This window comes from Rhinoderma darwinii, chromosome 1, assembly GCF_050947455.1.
Source record: "Rhinoderma darwinii isolate aRhiDar2 chromosome 1, aRhiDar2.hap1, whole genome shotgun sequence".
Taxonomy (NCBI): Eukaryota; Metazoa; Chordata; class Amphibia; order Anura; family Rhinodermatidae; genus Rhinoderma; species Rhinoderma darwinii.
The window spans coordinates 137076459-137095875 of NC_134687.1; the positions used below are offsets into that span (position 1 = coordinate 137076459).

Consider the following 19417-nt stretch of genomic DNA (forward strand, 5'->3'; position numbering starts at 1 on the left):
ACTTACCTCATGTTATCATTTTCGCAAGGATATGCTGCTACAACTAAATTGCTAGGTGTTTGGACCTTGGAACAATGGAACCTTGCACGGCAACCAGTCTGTCGCTGATTAAAATTACATGAGGTGTCTAAAGGATCCTCCCATTCTACACCAGGGACTCCAGCAAGGAGGTTTGGAACTAACCAGTCAGAATCCCAGGTCTTGGTCCTCAAAAAAGTCACCAGTTGACAGCGAGACACGTTGGCGATGAGGCACAGAAGGGTAGTCAGGCAGCAGCCGTGTGTCAGAACCGGGAGGAACAAATCCAGAGAGCGTAACTGAGGCATCATTAGGAATTCGGGTCAAAGGTCGAACGTTGGGGACACAATAGATAGTGACAAAACTATAGAAGAAGTATTCAGGCCACAGGCAGAATCCACAAACCAGAACTGATACTTATATTTGCCTGCTTTAAATAGGCCGCAAACGTAGATTAGTGTTCAGTTGTCATGGCAAAGCGGTGTAATAGCCAACGAGGTTTAGGGCTGATGTGGGAAGATGTATGTAACACTAGGTCTACAGAAGATCATCAGTGGGTCCTTTAATCTTAAAACAAGCTGCAAAATTTTTAACCAAGGACCGATACAAAAGAGTTTTTACGCTTTTGATGTCACTTTTATTGTACATTAGCAAAGTCTATGCTGGAAAATGAAGTTAAAAAAGAAACAAGAGAAGAACTGGCAAGAGAATAAATGTGATAACATGGTCCAAATTACCAGAAAAAAAAACCCCCAAGTCAGCTGTAGAAGCTTTAGAAAAAAGCCCAAGGTCAACGAGACAGATACACAGTCGAGTTGCATTATTATGATCACCTCCTGATGTGTTGTGGGCTGGCTTGGTGGGTATATAAGATGTGTGATAGGCTGTCTGAACCCACATCACTCATTGTTGCCATGGGTAGAAGGGGCGATTTATCAAAGTTGCAAAAAGGGATGATTATTGGCTTGCAGGACAAGGGTGGCAGTAACAGTGCAGTTTGTGTTCACGTGCTGCTGTGGTGAAAGTGTATCGTGAGTGGACAAATGGCACCATTGTAAATAACCGACGTGGAAACTACGTGCCTTTGATGTGAGAGGTGAACGTCGGCTATGAAGCTGCTAGAGGGCCGAACGACACGCTACAGTGGAGCAGTTCACAGTGAAAACCAACCAGGGGGCAACCAGACGTGTCTGAAACTACAGTTCAGCGAAACCTACTACGTATGGGGCTCCTTAACAGACGGATGGTCACTGCTCCTATGGTAACAAAGGTGCATCGGAAATACAGGCTTCAATTTGCACAGCAGTATCGAAATTGGACCACCGATGATTGGCAAAGGGTTGCCTTCTCCGATTAGTCATGTTTTCTGCTTCATCGAATAGATGGACGTTGGCGTGTCAGGCGAGAAACATCAGAGAACAATCACCCTGCAACCATTGCGGGAAGAACACGAGCTGGTGGCGGCGGCTTTATGGTCTGGGGAATTTTTTCATGCCATTACCTGGGCCCACTCATCCATGTGGAAGGCACTCTGAATCAATTTGGGTATGAATGCATCATTACATGTTCACCCATACATGCTGTTTGTCTTCCCTAGGGCAGATAATCTTCCAGCAACACAATGGGACATGTCACAAGGCTAGAAAAATCCGACAGTGGTTGGAAGTGCATGTCCAAGACTTCCAAGTATTTCCGTGGCCCCCTAATTTGCTAGACTTGAACCCAATTGAGCATCTGTGGGACCACCTCGATCATCTTGTTCGCTCTATGGATCCTCCCCCACGCACCATCCAGCAAATGTGGGATGCACTGCAGTCAGCATGGCTCCAGATACCGGAGACCACCGACCAGCACCTTATTGAGTCACTCCCAGCCTGTCTAGCTGTTACTCTGGATATTAGCTGGTGGTCATAATAATGTGACTTATTACTGTGTAAAGCCAAATGGTCATAACACATAGGAATTAAACTGCACAAGGAATACTGGAGCAAATAATATGATCGCATATCTCCCCAAAAGATTAGAGGTATCAATAGCTTTTCTAGTGTATCTAAGCAAGTGAAGACGTACAGGCACTGTTAGTGCCATTTAAGTGAGCTGTTAAATTCGCCAGAGTTTCCTCTTATATGGAACTCATGCGATCATTGAGGAAATGTTCAGAGAAATAATAGTGATTATGTCACCAAATGGTCTTTAAATAACAGTGATTGTGCCTGTCAGTGACTCGACCACTCTCATTATTGCTGCCCAGAAGATATTTAACTTAATTTAATGAGGCAACGTTGCACACAAGTTTAGTGGGGGAAATCTCTTTGGAACACTGAGTTCAATTTTAATGAACTACATGAACTGGCAGTGCAGACACAGCCGTGTTCTCGAGAGATCACGCTGTGACGTCACTCACAGGTCCTGCATCGTGTCGGACGAGCGAGGACACATCGGCACCAGAGGCTACAGATGATTCTGCAGCAGCATCGGCGTTAGCAGGTAAGTCGATGTAGCTACTTACCTGCAAACGCTGATGCTGCTGCAGAATCAACTGTAGCCTCTGGTGCCGATGTGGCCGACACGATGCAGGACCTGGGGCAGGAAGTGAGTGACGTCACAGCGTGATCTCTCGAGAACACGGCTGTGTCTGCACTGCCAGAAGCTGGGCGTTCTGAAGAGAAGTGGATGATACTTCTCGTCAGAACGCCCAGCTAGTAAAAGTAGTAAAAACGCCCCGATGTACGCACATAATACACGCCCACTTGGACTTTTACTTTAAACACGCCCACTTGGACTTTTGCAAGCCTCATTTGCATAAATACAAAAATGGTCATAACTTGGCCAAAAATGCTCGTTTTTTAAAAATAAAAACGTTACTGTAATCTACATTGCAGCGCCTATCTGCTGCAATAGCAGATAGGGGTTGCAAAATCTGTTGACAGAGCCTCTTTAACTATGCACGAAAACATATATACTTTGCGGTGAAGAAAAATGGCAGCAGGTGCTCTGGACTGTTGAGTGGAAATTTTAAATATTTGGCTCAAGCAAGAGGCAGTTTGTTCGACGAAGGCCTGGAGAGCAGTGCAATAATGAGTGTCTGCAGGCAAGAGTGAAGCATTATGTATGTTCCTTGCAAGATTGGGGCTGCATTTCAGCAAATGGAGTTGATGATTTGGTCAGGATTAATGGTGTCCCTAATGCTGAGAAATACAGGCAGATACTTATCCATCATGCAATATCATCAGGGAGGCGTCTGATTGGCTCAAAATTTATTCTGCCGCAGGACAACGACCCCAATCATACAGCCTCTGTCATTAAGAACTATCTTCAGTGAAAGACTAACAAGGAGCCCTAGAAGTGATGGTATAGCCCCCACAGAGCTCTGATCTCAACATCATCGAGTTTTTCTGGAATTACATGAAGAGACAGAAGGATTTACGGAAGCCTATATCCAGAGAAGATCTGTGGTTGGTTCTCCAAGATGTTTGGAAAACCTCCCTGCAGAGTTCCTTCAAAAACTGTGTGCAAGTGTAACCAGAAGAGTTGATGTTGTTTTGAAGGCAAAGTGTGGTCACACCAAATATTGATTTGACTTAATCATAACAGTGCTCATCCGCTTCCTGTCTGTTCGGCTTTTTCCGGAAAGCCGATGTATCGGAGTACGGGCTCATAGACTTTCTATTGAGTCCGTAAACCAATACATTTATTTCTTGAAAAAGCCGAACAGACACGAAAACGGCTGAGCGTTCACACGAGCACTTCAGCTGCTTAATTCTAGCGTTTGGTGGCGGTCTCAGTGCCCGGACCCCACCAATACATAACTTCTGACATGTCACTATGACATGTCAGAAGTTTGTCAAACGTTTAGCTACACTTTAAATACTCAACTAGTTAAAAGCCAATACAGACAACAGCTTAGGATGAGGATTCCTAATATTCAAAGTATATATGTCTATAGCGCTGTAAAAATGTATCTTGAAAAGACTTTACAGCTAAATAACAGTGAAACATTAAGGCAACATTACTGGCTAAACACTATTGCCTGTCCTGTCGCCTGCAGCAGTATAAACTCTGTAGCTATCAAGTGGGCTCCACAGCTGTGACCACAACTGTCATAACAGAACCTATCATGTTGCATTCCCAGTCACTTTAGTAATATTCAGTCCATGGAGATGTTGGAGTGGTGCTGTCACTTCTTCAAAATTAGCCGTATAGCAATAAGCTAAATGTAAACACAGTGATACATACTGAGATAAACTTTTAACTTCAAGAGACAGTAAAATGACAGTATAATGGTGCCAAGTAATAAAATCATAATCTTTAACCAGTTCAGGACCACGCTATTTTGCGCCTTCAGGACCAGACACCGTTTAGCCATTTTTAGCACGTGTTAGTTAAATGGCTATAACTTTTTTATTTGTTGGGCTAACGACGTGATTTTTGCGACGTTTTTTCCGTAGACAATGCAGGTTTCTCTTTTTATCGTTTTTATACACACCTTTTTTTGCTATTTTAGAATTTTTATTCATAAAGTTTGAAAATAATAGTAAAAAAATAAGCTTTTTTTTACGTTTCAGCTATTTTTTTGGGTAATAACATAGTTTTACCCTAAAATAGACCTTTTATTTGTAATCGTCATTGTTTACCGTAAATTTTAATATACTACATGTCTATATTAGGGTAATTCGGTCAGCGCTAGCGTTACAACAATGATTGGCGGGGGGGGGAATGTTTTTTTGGGGTGGGTATTTTATGTGTATTTATTATTTTATTTTTTTTTGCACTTGACTTTAGTATTTTTTTATTACTATGGTCTGTCCCTCAAAGGTCAAAAAAGTTTGGGGAACTTTATATATTTTTTTTCTTTCTTTTACACCATGTTTTTCCACTGTAACGAGCTGCACAACAGGCCCAGTTACAGGGGAAATCAGCCCTCTCATAGTGACGATTGTCACTAATAGGGCTGTGCTGGGTCTAGTAAGACCCAGCAACAGTCTGCCACTAACGGCACCCGGCGATCATGTGACCAGTCACATGATCACCGGGAGGAATAGAGACAGCGCCGCTGCTGCTGTCTCTATTCCTATACACAGCGTTCATTGAGCGCTGTGTAAAAAGAGATCGGAGAAGACAGAAGCAATGAAAGCTGCTTCTATCTTCTCCTCAGGGTCCCCGGCAGTCACTGACAGCCGGAAACCCGACATTCAGCTGCCCGATCGTGCGGGCAGCAAGTTAAAACCTGAGCTGTAAAAAGTCTATGGCTCGGGTTTTAAGGACCCTGACCGCTGGCCGTAAAAATACAGCCAGCGGTCGGGAACCAGTTATATAGCGCCAGCATATTCTGCATCACTTCAATTCAGAGGTTACATGTATAGTCAATATCAGAAATTACATAGTAACAAATCAAATTAACAATGCAAACAAGAGGAGTGAGGACCCTGCTCCCAAGACCTTACAATTTGTGAGGAAATAAGGAAGACACAACATGTACAAAGCACTTGTTGAGTACAATGGTCCAGCCATCTTTTATAAACCTAGGGTAGTACACATAAAGCTGCATGAGCCGGTCACCAGCCAGTATCTATGTATGATAGACATGAAGTGCATTAGGGTGCAAGGAGTGTGTGGGATACTGTTGAATGAGGGGGTCAGGTTCTGATGACTAATGTAATAGGGGGGCAAAGGAAAGGTTAAGGAATGTGATAGACCTGTCTAAAAAGATGTGTTTTCAGGTCACACTTAAACCTGTGAATGGTGGGAACTAATCAGATTGTCCAGGGTAGCGCATTCCAAGGGACTGTTGCAGCACAAGAAAGTCTTGGAGACAGACAATATCTATGCCATTCAGTGTCAGCTTCCTTGGATCCACCATAGTAAAGGCTGGTTTACACAGGTAGATTTTTGCCCATAACGATTGACGATTATAACAGGTCGATCATTGCTCGTTTAAAGGCCCTTTACATGGGCTGCCATAACTGTATGGGGGCAAACATTTGCCGATAACGATGATTTTTATGGCTTCATGAAATATGCGATCATCCAACTAATTAACATTTGCTCGTTCGTTGTCTGGTCGCTGCCCTGTTTGTACCAGCCAATGAACGGGAATGCTCGTCCTCCCATCATACACATGTAAATGGGCCTTAAATGATTATGAGGGCCCATCCACAGTCTATACAGAACATGTGCATGTCCTATAATTGCATCATAATCTTTATTGTTATCATAGCAATGACAGGACATATCATCAATAAGGTCTAATAGGATATTTGTGAATCAACCCATGTGAAATAGAGCCCAGTGGCAAGTGATTGGCACCAAAGTCAGCTCCATATGGGGTCCTCTACTGCTGGACTTTCAATGGCCATTACTGTGCTTGGGTCTGGATTTTTAGTGGGCCAGTCAGACCCTGTCTGCGATAGTTTGTGTATATTTGAATTGTATTGGTATATCTCACTTGTGTATTGACATGTATTATTAAAAATTCTAATGTGAGAAATTCACTCAATGTAAATTATATTTTAAAGCTGAATTGTGTGGAGTTTTTTAGTAATTGGAGGTGTGTGAATTGGCTATAACTAAGCCTCATGAGAGGGTTTTGTAATAAAAGCTCATGTTTTCCAGTGATAAATTACCTTACCTCCAAGCACGCAGGTAATAGAAGATGGCAGGACATTAGTCATTTGCATAGTCTGCTCAAATGCTTTTGGAAATTAAATGTTTTATCCTGTCTACGCATCCATTATATATTCTGTTCATGTTATGTTTTATGTTTAAAAATAGAAATGAGTTGTGACTATTATTTTTCCTGGGGCTCTTCACTGTAAACGATTTAAAAGTAAATGCAGATGCCATAACTCAGGGGTTTTATGAGGAATAAAGAAGTTCATGTAGTGCTTCCTGGAAGTTTGGAAATGGTTTCTTAAATAAAGGCTTTTATGTGAAGGTTGTGAGCCCACATATCTGGCATAAACACACCGTAATCATGGCATTTATTATATTTTGTGTAATAAATTCCGCAGAATTATTGCATGCTGGCTTTATCACTTCTTTCATTATACAACGCTGGACTAAATATATCACATTTATGCATGTAAGTAAAGGTATGCCTGAAGCATGACATTTTGCTGGAGCAGAAGGTTGAATGCTCTTAATATTTATCTGACTCCTAACAAGTTTCTGAACAAAAATCTAGTCACCCACTCAGCGGACGGTAACACACATGATAGGCTTACATACAGGGCCCAGGAGACTGTATCGTATCATGGTAGGCTTAGGTACATGGCCCAGCAGACCGTATCACACATGGTAAGTTTAGATATTTAGATAATTTTTCCAAAATGACATTATTTTTATCAATTTTGAATAAGTTATGATAAGTTTTTAATCTTTAACTTTTTAGCAGCGATATCATGTAGTAGGCTTAGATACAGGGCCCAATTGTGAAACTGTCTGTTGGGCCCTGTATCGAAGCATACCACATGGTAGGCTTAGATACAGGGCCCAGCAGAAAGTATCCCACCATGTGTGATACTGTTTGCTGGGCCCTATATCTAAGCCTACCACATGGTAGGCTTAGATACAGGGCCTATGTATGATACTGTCTGCTAGGCCCTATATCTAAGCCTACTACGTGGCAGGCTTCGATACAGGGCCCCTGCAGACAGTAATCTTAAACTTACCCTCCTCACTCCTGAGCAGGGTCCTCTTTGTCTCCGAGCGCAGAGTAGGTCGTGTCACTGTCTGTCATCACAAGATTGTGCGCAGTGCACGTACCATTGTGACATTATGATGCTGATAGGTGTCCGAACCAGCTTTGCGCCTGGACCTGACTCAGGAGCGAGGAGGGTAAGTATACTGTTACTTTAGTAACCGGGGCAAGTCTAGTTTATTAACATAGGCCCCAGTTACTATTGTAACTGTGAATAGATGTGGTGCCGCAGGGCGTGGGCCCCCTGGCTTCGGGGCCCGGTCGCAGTTGCGACCGCTGCGAGCCCTTTAGCTACGCCACTAGTTATGGTAATTCCATATACAAGTGTGTCCAATGTGAAGCTTATGTATTCTATTCATTTTACTGGTTAAGTTATGTCTATGCTTGAAAACTATTGACATTTCGATTAAAAGAAACAAGACTTGAACATGTACTGTTTCACCCAACAGTGTTAAAGAATCCCATCTACAAGTTCTACAGATTCCCTGCATCTGACAGCAAGTGGATCTGTGTTCGGGAGCAGATGTCAGAGAGCATCATGTCTTTTCATATCCCAAAGCAACTGCTTACTCTCTACTTAAAAGAAGACACCAGAAGGTAAAAAAAGAAGTGAGCAGTGTCCTGTTATTCATAGCAGCAGAAATGATTAGCTACCAGAATGTTTTCATGTTTAATTGTATTGAAGTCAGTGACCATAGGGCAAAATCTTTGCATTCTGCCACAGCATACTATCAAGGCACATAGCATTTAAATGTAATATTGACTGTTTCATTCCCAAAGCAACACATTTTGTGTTGGGAAGCACCCCTATATTTTTTTTTTAACAACTATTAATTGCTCCTTTCATCCTGGCTGCCCACTTTTCTTCCAACATTGACTTCCTTCTTTGTTATGAGTAAGTATTTGTATTTTCAACTTCAAACCTCAAAACCAATAATTTTCCCCCTAGTTTTTACATTTGAAAATACCATTGAGTATCTCAGTTATGCCCTTTAATAGCACATAAGTAAAAAATAATACATAATAATGTCTCCAGCTTTTCAATTGTGATGGTAAACATATATGTGTGTGTGTGTGTGTGTGTGTGTGTGTGTGTGTGTGTGTGTGTGTGTGTGTGTGTGTGTGTGTGTGTGTGCGTGCGTGCATGTGTGTGTATATATATATATATATATATATATATATATACATATATGTGTATATATATATATATATATATATATACATATATATGTATATATATATATATACACTACCGTTCAAAAGTTTAGGGTCACTTAGAAATTTCCTTATTTTTGAAAGAAAAGCACAGTTTTTTTCAATGAAGATAACATTAAATTAATCAGAAATACACTCTATACATTGTTAATGTGCTAAATGACTATTCTAGCTGCAAACGTCTGGTTTTTAATGCAATATCTACATAGGTGTATAGAGGCCCATTTAGAGCAACAATCACTACAGTGTTCTAATGGTACATTGTGTTTGCTAACTGTGTTAGAAGGCTAATGGATGATTAGAAAACACTTGAAAACCCTTGTGCAATTATGTTAGCACCGCTGTAAACAGTTTTGCTGTTTAGAGGAGCTATAAAATTGACCTTACTTTGAGCTAGTTGAGAATCTGGAGCATTACATTTGTGGGTTCGATTAAACTCTCAAAATGGCTAGAAAAAGAGAGCTTTCATGTGAAACTCGACAGTCTATTCTTGTTCTTAGAAATGAAGGCTATTCCATGCGAGAAATTGCCAAGAAACTGAAGATTTCCTACAACGGTGTGTACTACTCCCTTCAGAGGACAGCACACACAGGCTCTAACCAGAGTAGAAAGAGAAGTGGGAGGCCCCGCTGCACAACTGAGCAACAATACAAGTACATTAGAGTCTCTAGTTTGAGAAATAGACGCCTCATAGGTCCTCAAATGGCAGCTTCATTAAATAGTACCCGCAAAACGCCAGTGTCAACGTCTACAGTGAAGAGGCGACTCCGGGATGCTGGCCTTCAGGGCAGAGTGGCAAAGAAAAAGCCATATCTGAGACTGGCTAATAAAAGGAAAAGATTAATATGGGCAAAAGCACACAGACATTGGACAGAGGAAGATTGGAAAAAAAGTGTTATGGACAGACGAATCGAAGTTTGAGGTGTTTGGATCACACAGAAGAACATTTGTGAGACGCAGAACAACTGAAAAAACGCTGGAAGAGTGCCTGATGCCATCTGTCAAGCATGGTGGAGGTAATGTGATGGTCTGGGGTTGCTTTGGTGCTGGTAAAGTGGGAGATTTGTACAACGTAAAAGGGATTTTGAATAAGGAAGGCTATCACTCCATTTTGTAATGCCATGCCATACCCTGTGGACAGCGCTTGATTGGAGCCAATTTCAGCCTACCACAGGTCAATGTAATGGAGTGGCCAGCGCAGTCACCAGATCTCAACCCCATAGAGCAGTTGTGGGAGCAGCTTGACCGTATGATACGCAAGTAGTGCCCATCAAGCCAATCCAACTTGTGGGAGGGCCTTCTGGAAGCATGGGGTGAAATTTCTCCCGATTACCTCAGCAAATTCACAGCTAGAATGCCAAAGGTCTGCAATGCTGTAATTGCTGCAAATGGAGCATTCTTTGACGAAAGCAAAGTTTGAAGGAGAAAATTATTATTTCAAATAAAAATCATTATTTCTAACCTTGTCAATGTCTTGACTATATTTTCTAGTCATTTTGCAACTCATTTGATAAATATAAGTGTGAGTTTTCATGGAAAACACAAAATTGTCTGGGTGACCCCAAACTTTTGAACGGTAGTGTATAATGAGAAAAAGAGTAAAGCAGCACAGCAACAGCAGTGGGTGCAGGCCTCCTAGGTTGAGGCTAGGAATCCTTGTTAAAGAAATCCAAAAAAATGAAGAGGCAGCACTCCAAGGAAATTGGTGAAAAAAAGTGGTGTGTTTATTCACCCCAGGCAGGCAACGTTTCGATCCGTCTCTATGGGATCTTTGTCAAGCCATGACAAAGATCCGATAGAGACGGATCGAAACGTTGCCTGCCTGAGGTGAATAAACACACCACTTTTTTTCACCAATTTCCTTGGAGTGCTGCCTCTTCATTTTTTGGGATTTTATATATATATATATATATATATATATATACACATATATATATATATATATATATATATATATATATATATATAAGCTAGTAAAGTAAAAGCAGCACCGTTCTTCCAGTGTGGGGTGCAAGTCCCTGTTCAGACACACGACCAGTGTCACAAATCCACAGACAAATCCAATACACAGGTCAGCACTCCAAGGTAAAGTGTAAAATAAGGATCCTTTATTCACCACAAGCGCAACGTTTCAGCCCTGCTCAATGGGGCCTTTCTCAAGCGAGAAAGGCCCCATTGAGCAGGGCTGAAACGTTGCACTTGTGGTGAATAAAGGATCCTTATTTTACACTTTACCTTGGAGTGCTGACCTGTGTATTGGATTTGTCTATATATATATATATATATATATATATATATATACACACACATATATATATATATATATAATGTCTCAAAAAAAAAAGAGACCACCTCACAATAGCTAGATTAAACAATTTGCCTCAGTTCAAATAAGACATTTTTCAAATGTACCTCCAGTGATCCACTTAAAAACTTCTTAGCAAAATTAAAATACCTTATCTAGAGTTCAAGCCTCTGGGCAACACTTATAGTACTTCTAAGGAAGAAGAATTGTACAGTACACTGCGCTTCTGTGTGGACTATAGAAAATTTAACACCTGCATCCACCGGAATGTCTACCCATTACCACGTGTAGAAGAGTCCCTCACTGCCACGAGAAGTGCTAAATTTTTCACCATCCTCGAGTTGGCCAGTGGGTTTTTGCAGATCCCAATAAAGAAGGGGGATAATGAGAAAACCCTGTTCATTACCCCCAATGGGTCTTTTTCAATTGAACCGCATGACAATTGGTCTCATGAACGTCCCGAGTTTTTGTTCAGCGCTTTATGGAACAATGTTTGGAGGATCTGAATTTTGGCTCCTTAATCTGAAAGATGTAGTGATCTCAGTAAATTTTGGTGATCACCTACGCCACATGGAAATGGTATTTGATCACTTAAGCAGGTTCAGTCTGAAGCTCAAGCTGAGCAAATGCAATTTGGCCCAGCGGCAGATCCATTATCTTGGTCACATACTGAGTGAAAATGGAGTGGCACCTGATTCAGCAAAAGTTAAGACTTTCTGTGAAAGGCCTAAACAACATACAGTAGCAGAGGTTTACTCTCTTCTGTGGCTCGCAGATTACTACAGAAGGGCACGAAAAGCCTAAGCAAGCAGTTTGTTGCTACTTCTTTGGCCCATGACTAGCCTAGACGATAAAGACAGTGTACAAAAAGTGTTGTAATTGCACTCTACATAAAAGCTGGGATCAAACTGTACCTCCACTTTTTGACAGTCCACGAAGTGTCTTTAGTAGAGATGAGTGAATTTCTCTAAATTCGTTTTGGGTCCGATTTTATCATACCGGACGTGAGATTTGGTTCGGTCTTAATAAATTTGTCAGGAATCAAAAGTGCCCTGATTGCCCTGAAAAGTCGTGTATGACACTCTGAGGTCTTCTCGGATTAATATTATTGAAGAAGATTTGTGATTAATGTGATAAAGATAGGTGATTCACAAATTAATGTAAGAACTGTATAGCTGCAGCAGCACTCACAGCAATGGCTGCCTGTGCCTGCATAACTAACACACTAACACTGACTCCTATCTCCCTCTTAAATCTATCTCTCTATTAAATTATTACAAATCTTGCCATCTATTCTCTTCTCCTCAATATAAAACATACTCACTGACACTAATCCCCTATCTATCTGTATTCTGTGTTTTACTATCTCTTACTCACAGGACAGGGTTGGCGCTGTTTTTAGAAGATAGCAGCCATGTTTTTGTAATCTTGAACAACCCTTTTGAGTTTTTCTAGTGAGCAGGGGCATAGCTAGACAGTCCTTCACCGAGCGCAGAGGTTCTTCTCTGTCCCTTCTCAATTTAAGACCTAAATTTACAGCCTAACCCTGACCCAACTCTATATGTACATATCCTGGTCAAGGCAGAGAAATATGAGCATTGCATCAGTTATGCATGGGGAAATGCATTGGGCCGAGTGCTGTGACACTTGAGTGGGTTCATTGATGGGTACACCCGATTCAGATTTCTCAGTGCGCCAGGCACTGGGAACACATGCATACTTGCCAACTGTCCCAATTTTGGCAGGACAATCCCACAAACCAGACCACACAATTTGCGTAAAAGGGAACAAGGTCGGGCTTAAAATTTCCCAACTTTGGGGATTTAAATGTCAGTAAGTATGCACATGCCCTGACAGCTTTCCCAGCTACACCCCCGTCAGTGGCGGACATACACAGAAAAGGGCCTCTATAGGAAGTGTATATGGGCCCCTTTATGTCCAACAATTAATTTGAGCAAGGCAATCATCTTTTTTTTTTATGACGGCGGCAGTACCCGCTCTTCATTGCCTTTAGGGCCCCTGTATAAAGTATGACTCCTTGTAGTAAAAAACATCCAGACGAAGGCATTAGCGCCGAAACGCGCGTTGGGGTGGATATACTGCTGTGCATCTAGTCCTGGACTTACTATGGGTATGTTTAACTATCGCAATTTGTTCTTATACTGTTTCATTCATTAGCAATGTGTACTTTCTGCCATCTTCACATATACCTGTTAATTCAATTATTTCATTTGGTATTTCTCCATTCTATGTTGATTTAAACTGTGTTGGGCAGGATTTAACTTGTTATTGCTTACAGTGATAGTGTCTACAACCAGGCATTTTTTCATGTATTTATATTTATACAATTTACTTACTTCATGAGCTGCATGGCTTGTATGTCCTTTTAACCTGTTGGTTTATGGATTAATTTTTTTATCTCAGTACGTCTACATTTTGTCCTCAATAAAGTATTTTTTCAATTTCTTATACTTCTAGTCTTCTGGCATCTTCTTTTTTAGGTTATATATTTATTTATTATAGTTTATTTTTTTTAACGTGTACGCAGGTGCTTGTCCTGCTGGAATATCATTTGCCTGGCTGACGGCTTTCATTGTCAATTTTGTAACACAGTGGTTTAATTTTAGTAAATGGAACAAGTGCCACAAACCTTAATATGTTTTTCATTAAGATTTTGTTATCGCTTATGAAGCTGTAGTTGAGGAATCTTACTGTCACTGTCTACTCCGTTTTCACTGCTCTTAAAGCCTCACTTTTTGTTTTGTACAAAAGTTCAGAGAAAAAAATAAAGACTTATTTTCAGCATTTGGCCGGGTTTTGCTGTGCTCCACATTTCGAGCTCTTTAAAAAGTAGATTTTCCCTGAAGGTAACAATGAATCACTTGATCCTAATTGCTTCTTGTTCTCTGGAGCAGATAATGTATTACTGCTGAATATTATAGTTTAGTTTTGTCATATTTTCTATATACAGACACATTAGGGCGTATTTCCTTTTTTTTAGCTTTAATGGGCACAAAGATGGTTAGTAAATTTTTTACAACGGGCTCTAGATTCTGAGGTTAAGGAGTTATATGAAGGTGTCTCTTTACTTGTGATTTGTCGGTTTACAAGATCACAGCACAAATCTATTTGCCCTTACGTCTCAGGCAATGTTCAGACGTGGCGGAAATTTCCCACTGCAGATTTTTCCGCAAATTTCTGGCAATTACTCAACTAATCTGTTGCAAAATTCGTATATATGTGAGGGTTCATCCAGTAGTGGCAGATTTTGCAGCAGATTTGCAGGAGATTTGAACCTGTGTATTGCAAAAACTAAAATCTGCAGTGAAAATATGCTGATTCTTTACAACAGACTGAGCATGCTGCGGAATGGAAATTCTACATTGCAAGCGATTTTTCCACATCTTTGTTTTTTGCAACGTCTGGACTAAGTAAACTACAAAGTTATAGAAAGTAAAGGAATTAAAGTCTGTTGCGGATTTCCACTGTGGCCTGTCCCGAGCGGAATTCGGCTGAAAAACTACCACGTCTGAACACCTAATATTTGATGTTTCTTCAATAAACTCTTCATCTAAGAACAGTTTAGGTATGGTTTAGTATTGCCCTTAACGTCTTTCTGATGATCATTCACCTAGTTCCAGTAGTTTTACTTGACCAGCTTAGATACCCATTATCCAGGAACAGAGTCTAGAATACGTAGGTGTTGATCAAGGCATGCTAGGTTAGCATGGCAGCTGTCTTCCTCCCCTCTCAGTTTCACATAATATAGAGATAGTCAATATCAAAGATTTAATGGTTTATTTTTTACTGTATTTGTAAAGGCTTTGCCAGACACAGGTTCTGTGTCGACGCCCGTGGGCAATCAGTCTGCACTTGCTCCTATGTCTGTGAGACTGACTCCATCTTCCACCACTCAGGATGGCAGGCTTAAGAGTGGGAGAGCCTATCACAGCCTGGCCAGACGGAGCTAGCTCCCGCCCACTGTCTATTTATACCTGCCTTTCCTGTTCCTCCTTTGCCAGCGATTCTTCTATTCTTGTTTCCTGGCTTGCTGCTGCTGCTTGTACTACTGATCCTCTGCTTGTTATTGACCTTGGCATTCTGACCACTCTCCTGCTCAGCGTTTTGTACCTCGCTCTCTCCTGGTTTGACTCGGCTCGTTCACCACTCTTGTTGCTCACGGTGTTCCGTGGGCAGCTGCCCCGTTTCCCTAGCTTCTGTGTACCCCTGTCTGTTTTGTCTGTTTTGTCTGTCTTGCACTTACTGAGTGTAGGGACCGTCGCCCAGTTGTACCCCGTCGCTTAGGATGGGTCGTTGCAAGTAGGCAGGGACTGAGTGGCGGGTAGATTAGGGCTCACCTGTCTGTCTCACTACCCCGTCATTACAGTATTATCACATAATAATAATTTCATGAGCCACAGTAAAGAACGCAAAGGCATTTATCTTTTGCTTAATTCTGTATTTCTGTATCACATCAGTTAATATATGGTCTCCAACATCACCTACTCAAATAGAATATGCTGAGATTATTTTCCGTATTGTGCACCATATTATGGTCCAAAATGCTCATGGTCATTAGGCTTGTGCTTACATCTGCGTTACACGCTCAGTTAGGAGCCTCCGGCGGGGTTTCCATTGCAAATGGCTGGAAAAATAGCAGAGCATGTCAAATTACTGACACTGACGGAAACCTGACCGACCCCTTTAAAGTCCATTAGGATCCATCTCAGCACTGAAATCCATTTTTCTGCTCCTACAATATGACGGAGTAGAAAAATAATTTAAGGATTTTTTTTTTTTTAATATAAAACATACATAAAATAATCACCAAAAATTCTTTACAAATATGTTTAACATAAAATCTTGATTTAAACAATAGGTCATTTTCCGACGACACATTGGCTTTAATTGTACTCTGAACAGAAAATAATATAGAATGTAATTGAGATAGGTTTCCATTGGCCCGCTAGCCAGTCCACCTAGAAATATGCTACTGGTGCCAGGCTTTTTCAGTTGATCGCTATGAAAAATCTTATTGACTAGTCAGTAAAAGTTGAATTGGCTCCTGGAGCAGTCTAAAGGGCTTCTAAAATCTACAGTATTTAGCTCATTCCTGTTTTAAATAGTAAGAAATTAATAATCTAATATGGAAAAAAATATTATATTATGAATGAAGTCGGAGTGCACTTATTGCTCTATGCTTTCATGCCTGAGTTATTTAAAATACGATTGTGTGGCAGCCATTTGTCTGTTGGCTATAAAGATGTTATACGCGTCAAATAACTCTGCTGCTGCACGTCACTTTCTGCAGCCGCTTGACAGGCTTTTTCTGATAAATTCTAAATACTTTATTTTCCTCCAAGGCTTAAGTAATCATCAAATTAATCATACGCTCATTCTTTCTCAAGACAAGAACACTTCTTAATCTATAAAATGTGGATAATTAGTAGATACTTCTAAGGACAATGGAGGAGAAAACGATGTAAATTGTAGACGTGATAATTATTGCATTTATGTATTTGATGGCACATACGACAATAAAGAGAGATAAACAACTGTTTTCTATGAGTTCAGATTTAATTTAAACATAACTATTCTAAGTAATTTTGATGTCGTAGACTCTTCCCAGTGCAAAAGCAAACATTGGTGTGAACTAGCTCCGAGAAACCTAGACACCTTGACCAATCTTAGAGCAAGTGCTGGATTTATTGCTCCATGTCTGATGGCTTAGCTCCTCACTACCTTACCCCCCTTTTATTTTGCTCAGGAGTAAGTGTAAAGAGCAGAATTGGTGCGTTATATATTTTTTGCTACAATTCAGATATTGCATATATTTTTGTTTTATGTTTTTAGTACTACTAAATAATTTCATTACATTATTTGGGACCAGATAAGTTTGTCCTTTGTATTTATTTTTATTTGAATGTATTATTCAAATATTTGTTGTTTTTCTCTATCAAATTATTATTATTATTATTAATAATAATAATAATAATAATAATAATAATAATAATAAGTAAAATCAACTGTTCCCTATAGACTGGCAGCATTAATTATATATACCTTTTATTATAAGCAACATATATATAAAAGGAAACCTGTCGAAAGCTGTGAAGATATCAACCTCAAACTGAACTGTTTAATTTAGGAAACATTGTTTATGTTGCTTCAAGTTGAAAAACCTTAGTTTATATCATTACTGCCCTGAACATTTTTCCTACAGGGCTTTTGTATCTATTTAGAAGGAAGTAGTAGGGGCAGTCAGCAGGGTTCAGGCCTTTAGTTGCCGTTTTGGATGTTTATTGCTTGAACGCAGTTGTGCAGAGCAGTAGTTTCTCAGTTACTAAATAATGGAATACACATAAAGACAAAGCTTTTAAGTCTTTCTTTACCAAGAGAGCCCTAGGCATGTTAGCTTAATAATATAGTTAACTTGTAATAGCAAACACTGCTTACACTATAGACAAAAATAACATCTGCGGCAAAATAATAAATGCATTTTATGTCTTGTTGATATCATATGTATGTTGGAAACCGTAGGCTTCATAGGAAAAATTTGAGGTGGACTACCCCTTATTTCTTTTTCCACAAATGATCTTTGTCTAACTCCAATAATTCCTACATCACTTGACTTGCTTGAATTCTGTATAACGCTGTATAACGCTGCTCTTCCCTAAATGATTAATTCAAAGGCTTCCGCTTTATATTGGTATATCTGCTGAGCCATGAATGCTTGAAGTGTACATATAATTTCCTTTTTTTTTGTTATGTATATTGGGCCAAAATTCTGAGCTGATTAATTGCATATAACTCTGAGCATTTTTCTGTTTAAGATCTACAGATCCAGGGGTTTCCTTCACTATGTACTAGATTACTGTAGATTGGGTCATTGATCCGAGGATTTTTTTTGTTGCCATATTTGAGTCGGAAAGGAATTTTTCCCCTATTATGAGACAATTAACAACTATCTCACCAGGTTTTTGCCTTCCTGTGGATCAACACTGTAGGGTGAACTTGATGGACCTTGGTCTTCTTCCAAGCTTATCAACTATGTAACACAGCCATAGAGTCAGCCATAGGGTCAATTGATAAAACGAAAAAGTTTAATGATGACTAATTATTCATTGAGTTCAAAGGGAGCGTTATATAACCATCTTTAGTAACCCTCCCCGCTGGTGGCAATTGCTGGCAGTTAGAATTTTACAATTTAACTTTGTGAAGGAAAGCGGGCAATTTGTAGTCCTGTGTAAACTAACGAGCAACAAAAGCAAAGCTCAATCATAACTATATATTTTTAAATGAATCATTCATATTCTAATTACATTAGAATAGGTATTGTCTATAACTTTGTCTTTGTCACAAGCCTAATAGTGTCTGCAATAGAACTGCCACAGTCAGGTATACGACCTTCACTCCACCTGCAAATTTTTTTTTTTTAATCTACCAAGTTACGAAAAAATAAGCCCCCCTTCCTTTTTTAAATGTAATGAAGTGCAAGGTAGTCCGGTGTATTCGCTTACCTGGTGCTTTATTTCACAGGTAGCCGATCCATTCTGGGTCAGGTCATGTGATCTCCACTCTGACCACCCAAATCCTACACTGTCTGCTGTAGAAACCGGAGGTCAGTCTCTCAATGCAAGTTAATGAGAATCAGATAGAGATGCTCATAGACGTGCATTGATTGATGGACTCCGGGCTACAAAGCAGATGCTGTAGCTTTCAGGGGTCAAAATGGAGATCACATGACCCAATTGCAAGGTGGAAAGGAGTGGCTACCTGTGAAATAAAGCACCCGGTAAGCCAAAACACCAGACTTCCTTGCACGTCATCAAATTTTCAAATGGGAGACAGTATGGGCTTCGTTAACTGATCATTTTTAGGAGTGAAATTCTCATGTTGCTTATTACGATCCTCTATGAGCCTTTTAAGGTAGCAAATTCTGTAGAAATAACTACTGTGAAAGGTTAAACGTATGTATTTTATTCAGAATATAAAATGTATAAATACAACTTTTTTCTGAGGTCCCCCAAACTATGCAATTTACTTCCAACATGTCAAAGTATCTGAAAACTTAAATGGGAAAGGCCTTCTGTCGTCGTATAGTCAAGACACCACAGTGCAGTTTAATATAGAAGGCAATGGATCCCAAATACAGTGCTCAAATGTCTCATCATCAAGAA

General features: G+C 40.1%; 1 protein-coding gene across 4 annotated transcripts in view; it reads left to right on the top strand.

The window, feature by feature from the left end:
• Positions 1-19417, top strand: part of INPP4B (inositol polyphosphate-4-phosphatase type II B) — a 622734-nt gene that overhangs the window by 458830 nt on the left and 144487 nt on the right. For all 4 annotated transcript variants that reach the window (XM_075860411.1, XM_075860409.1, XM_075860408.1 and 1 more), the window contains one exon: positions 8167-8314. In XM_075860411.1, coding sequence (XP_075716526.1) covers positions 8167-8314 — 148 coding nt within the window. The remainder of the gene's footprint in view (positions 1-8166; positions 8315-19417) is intronic.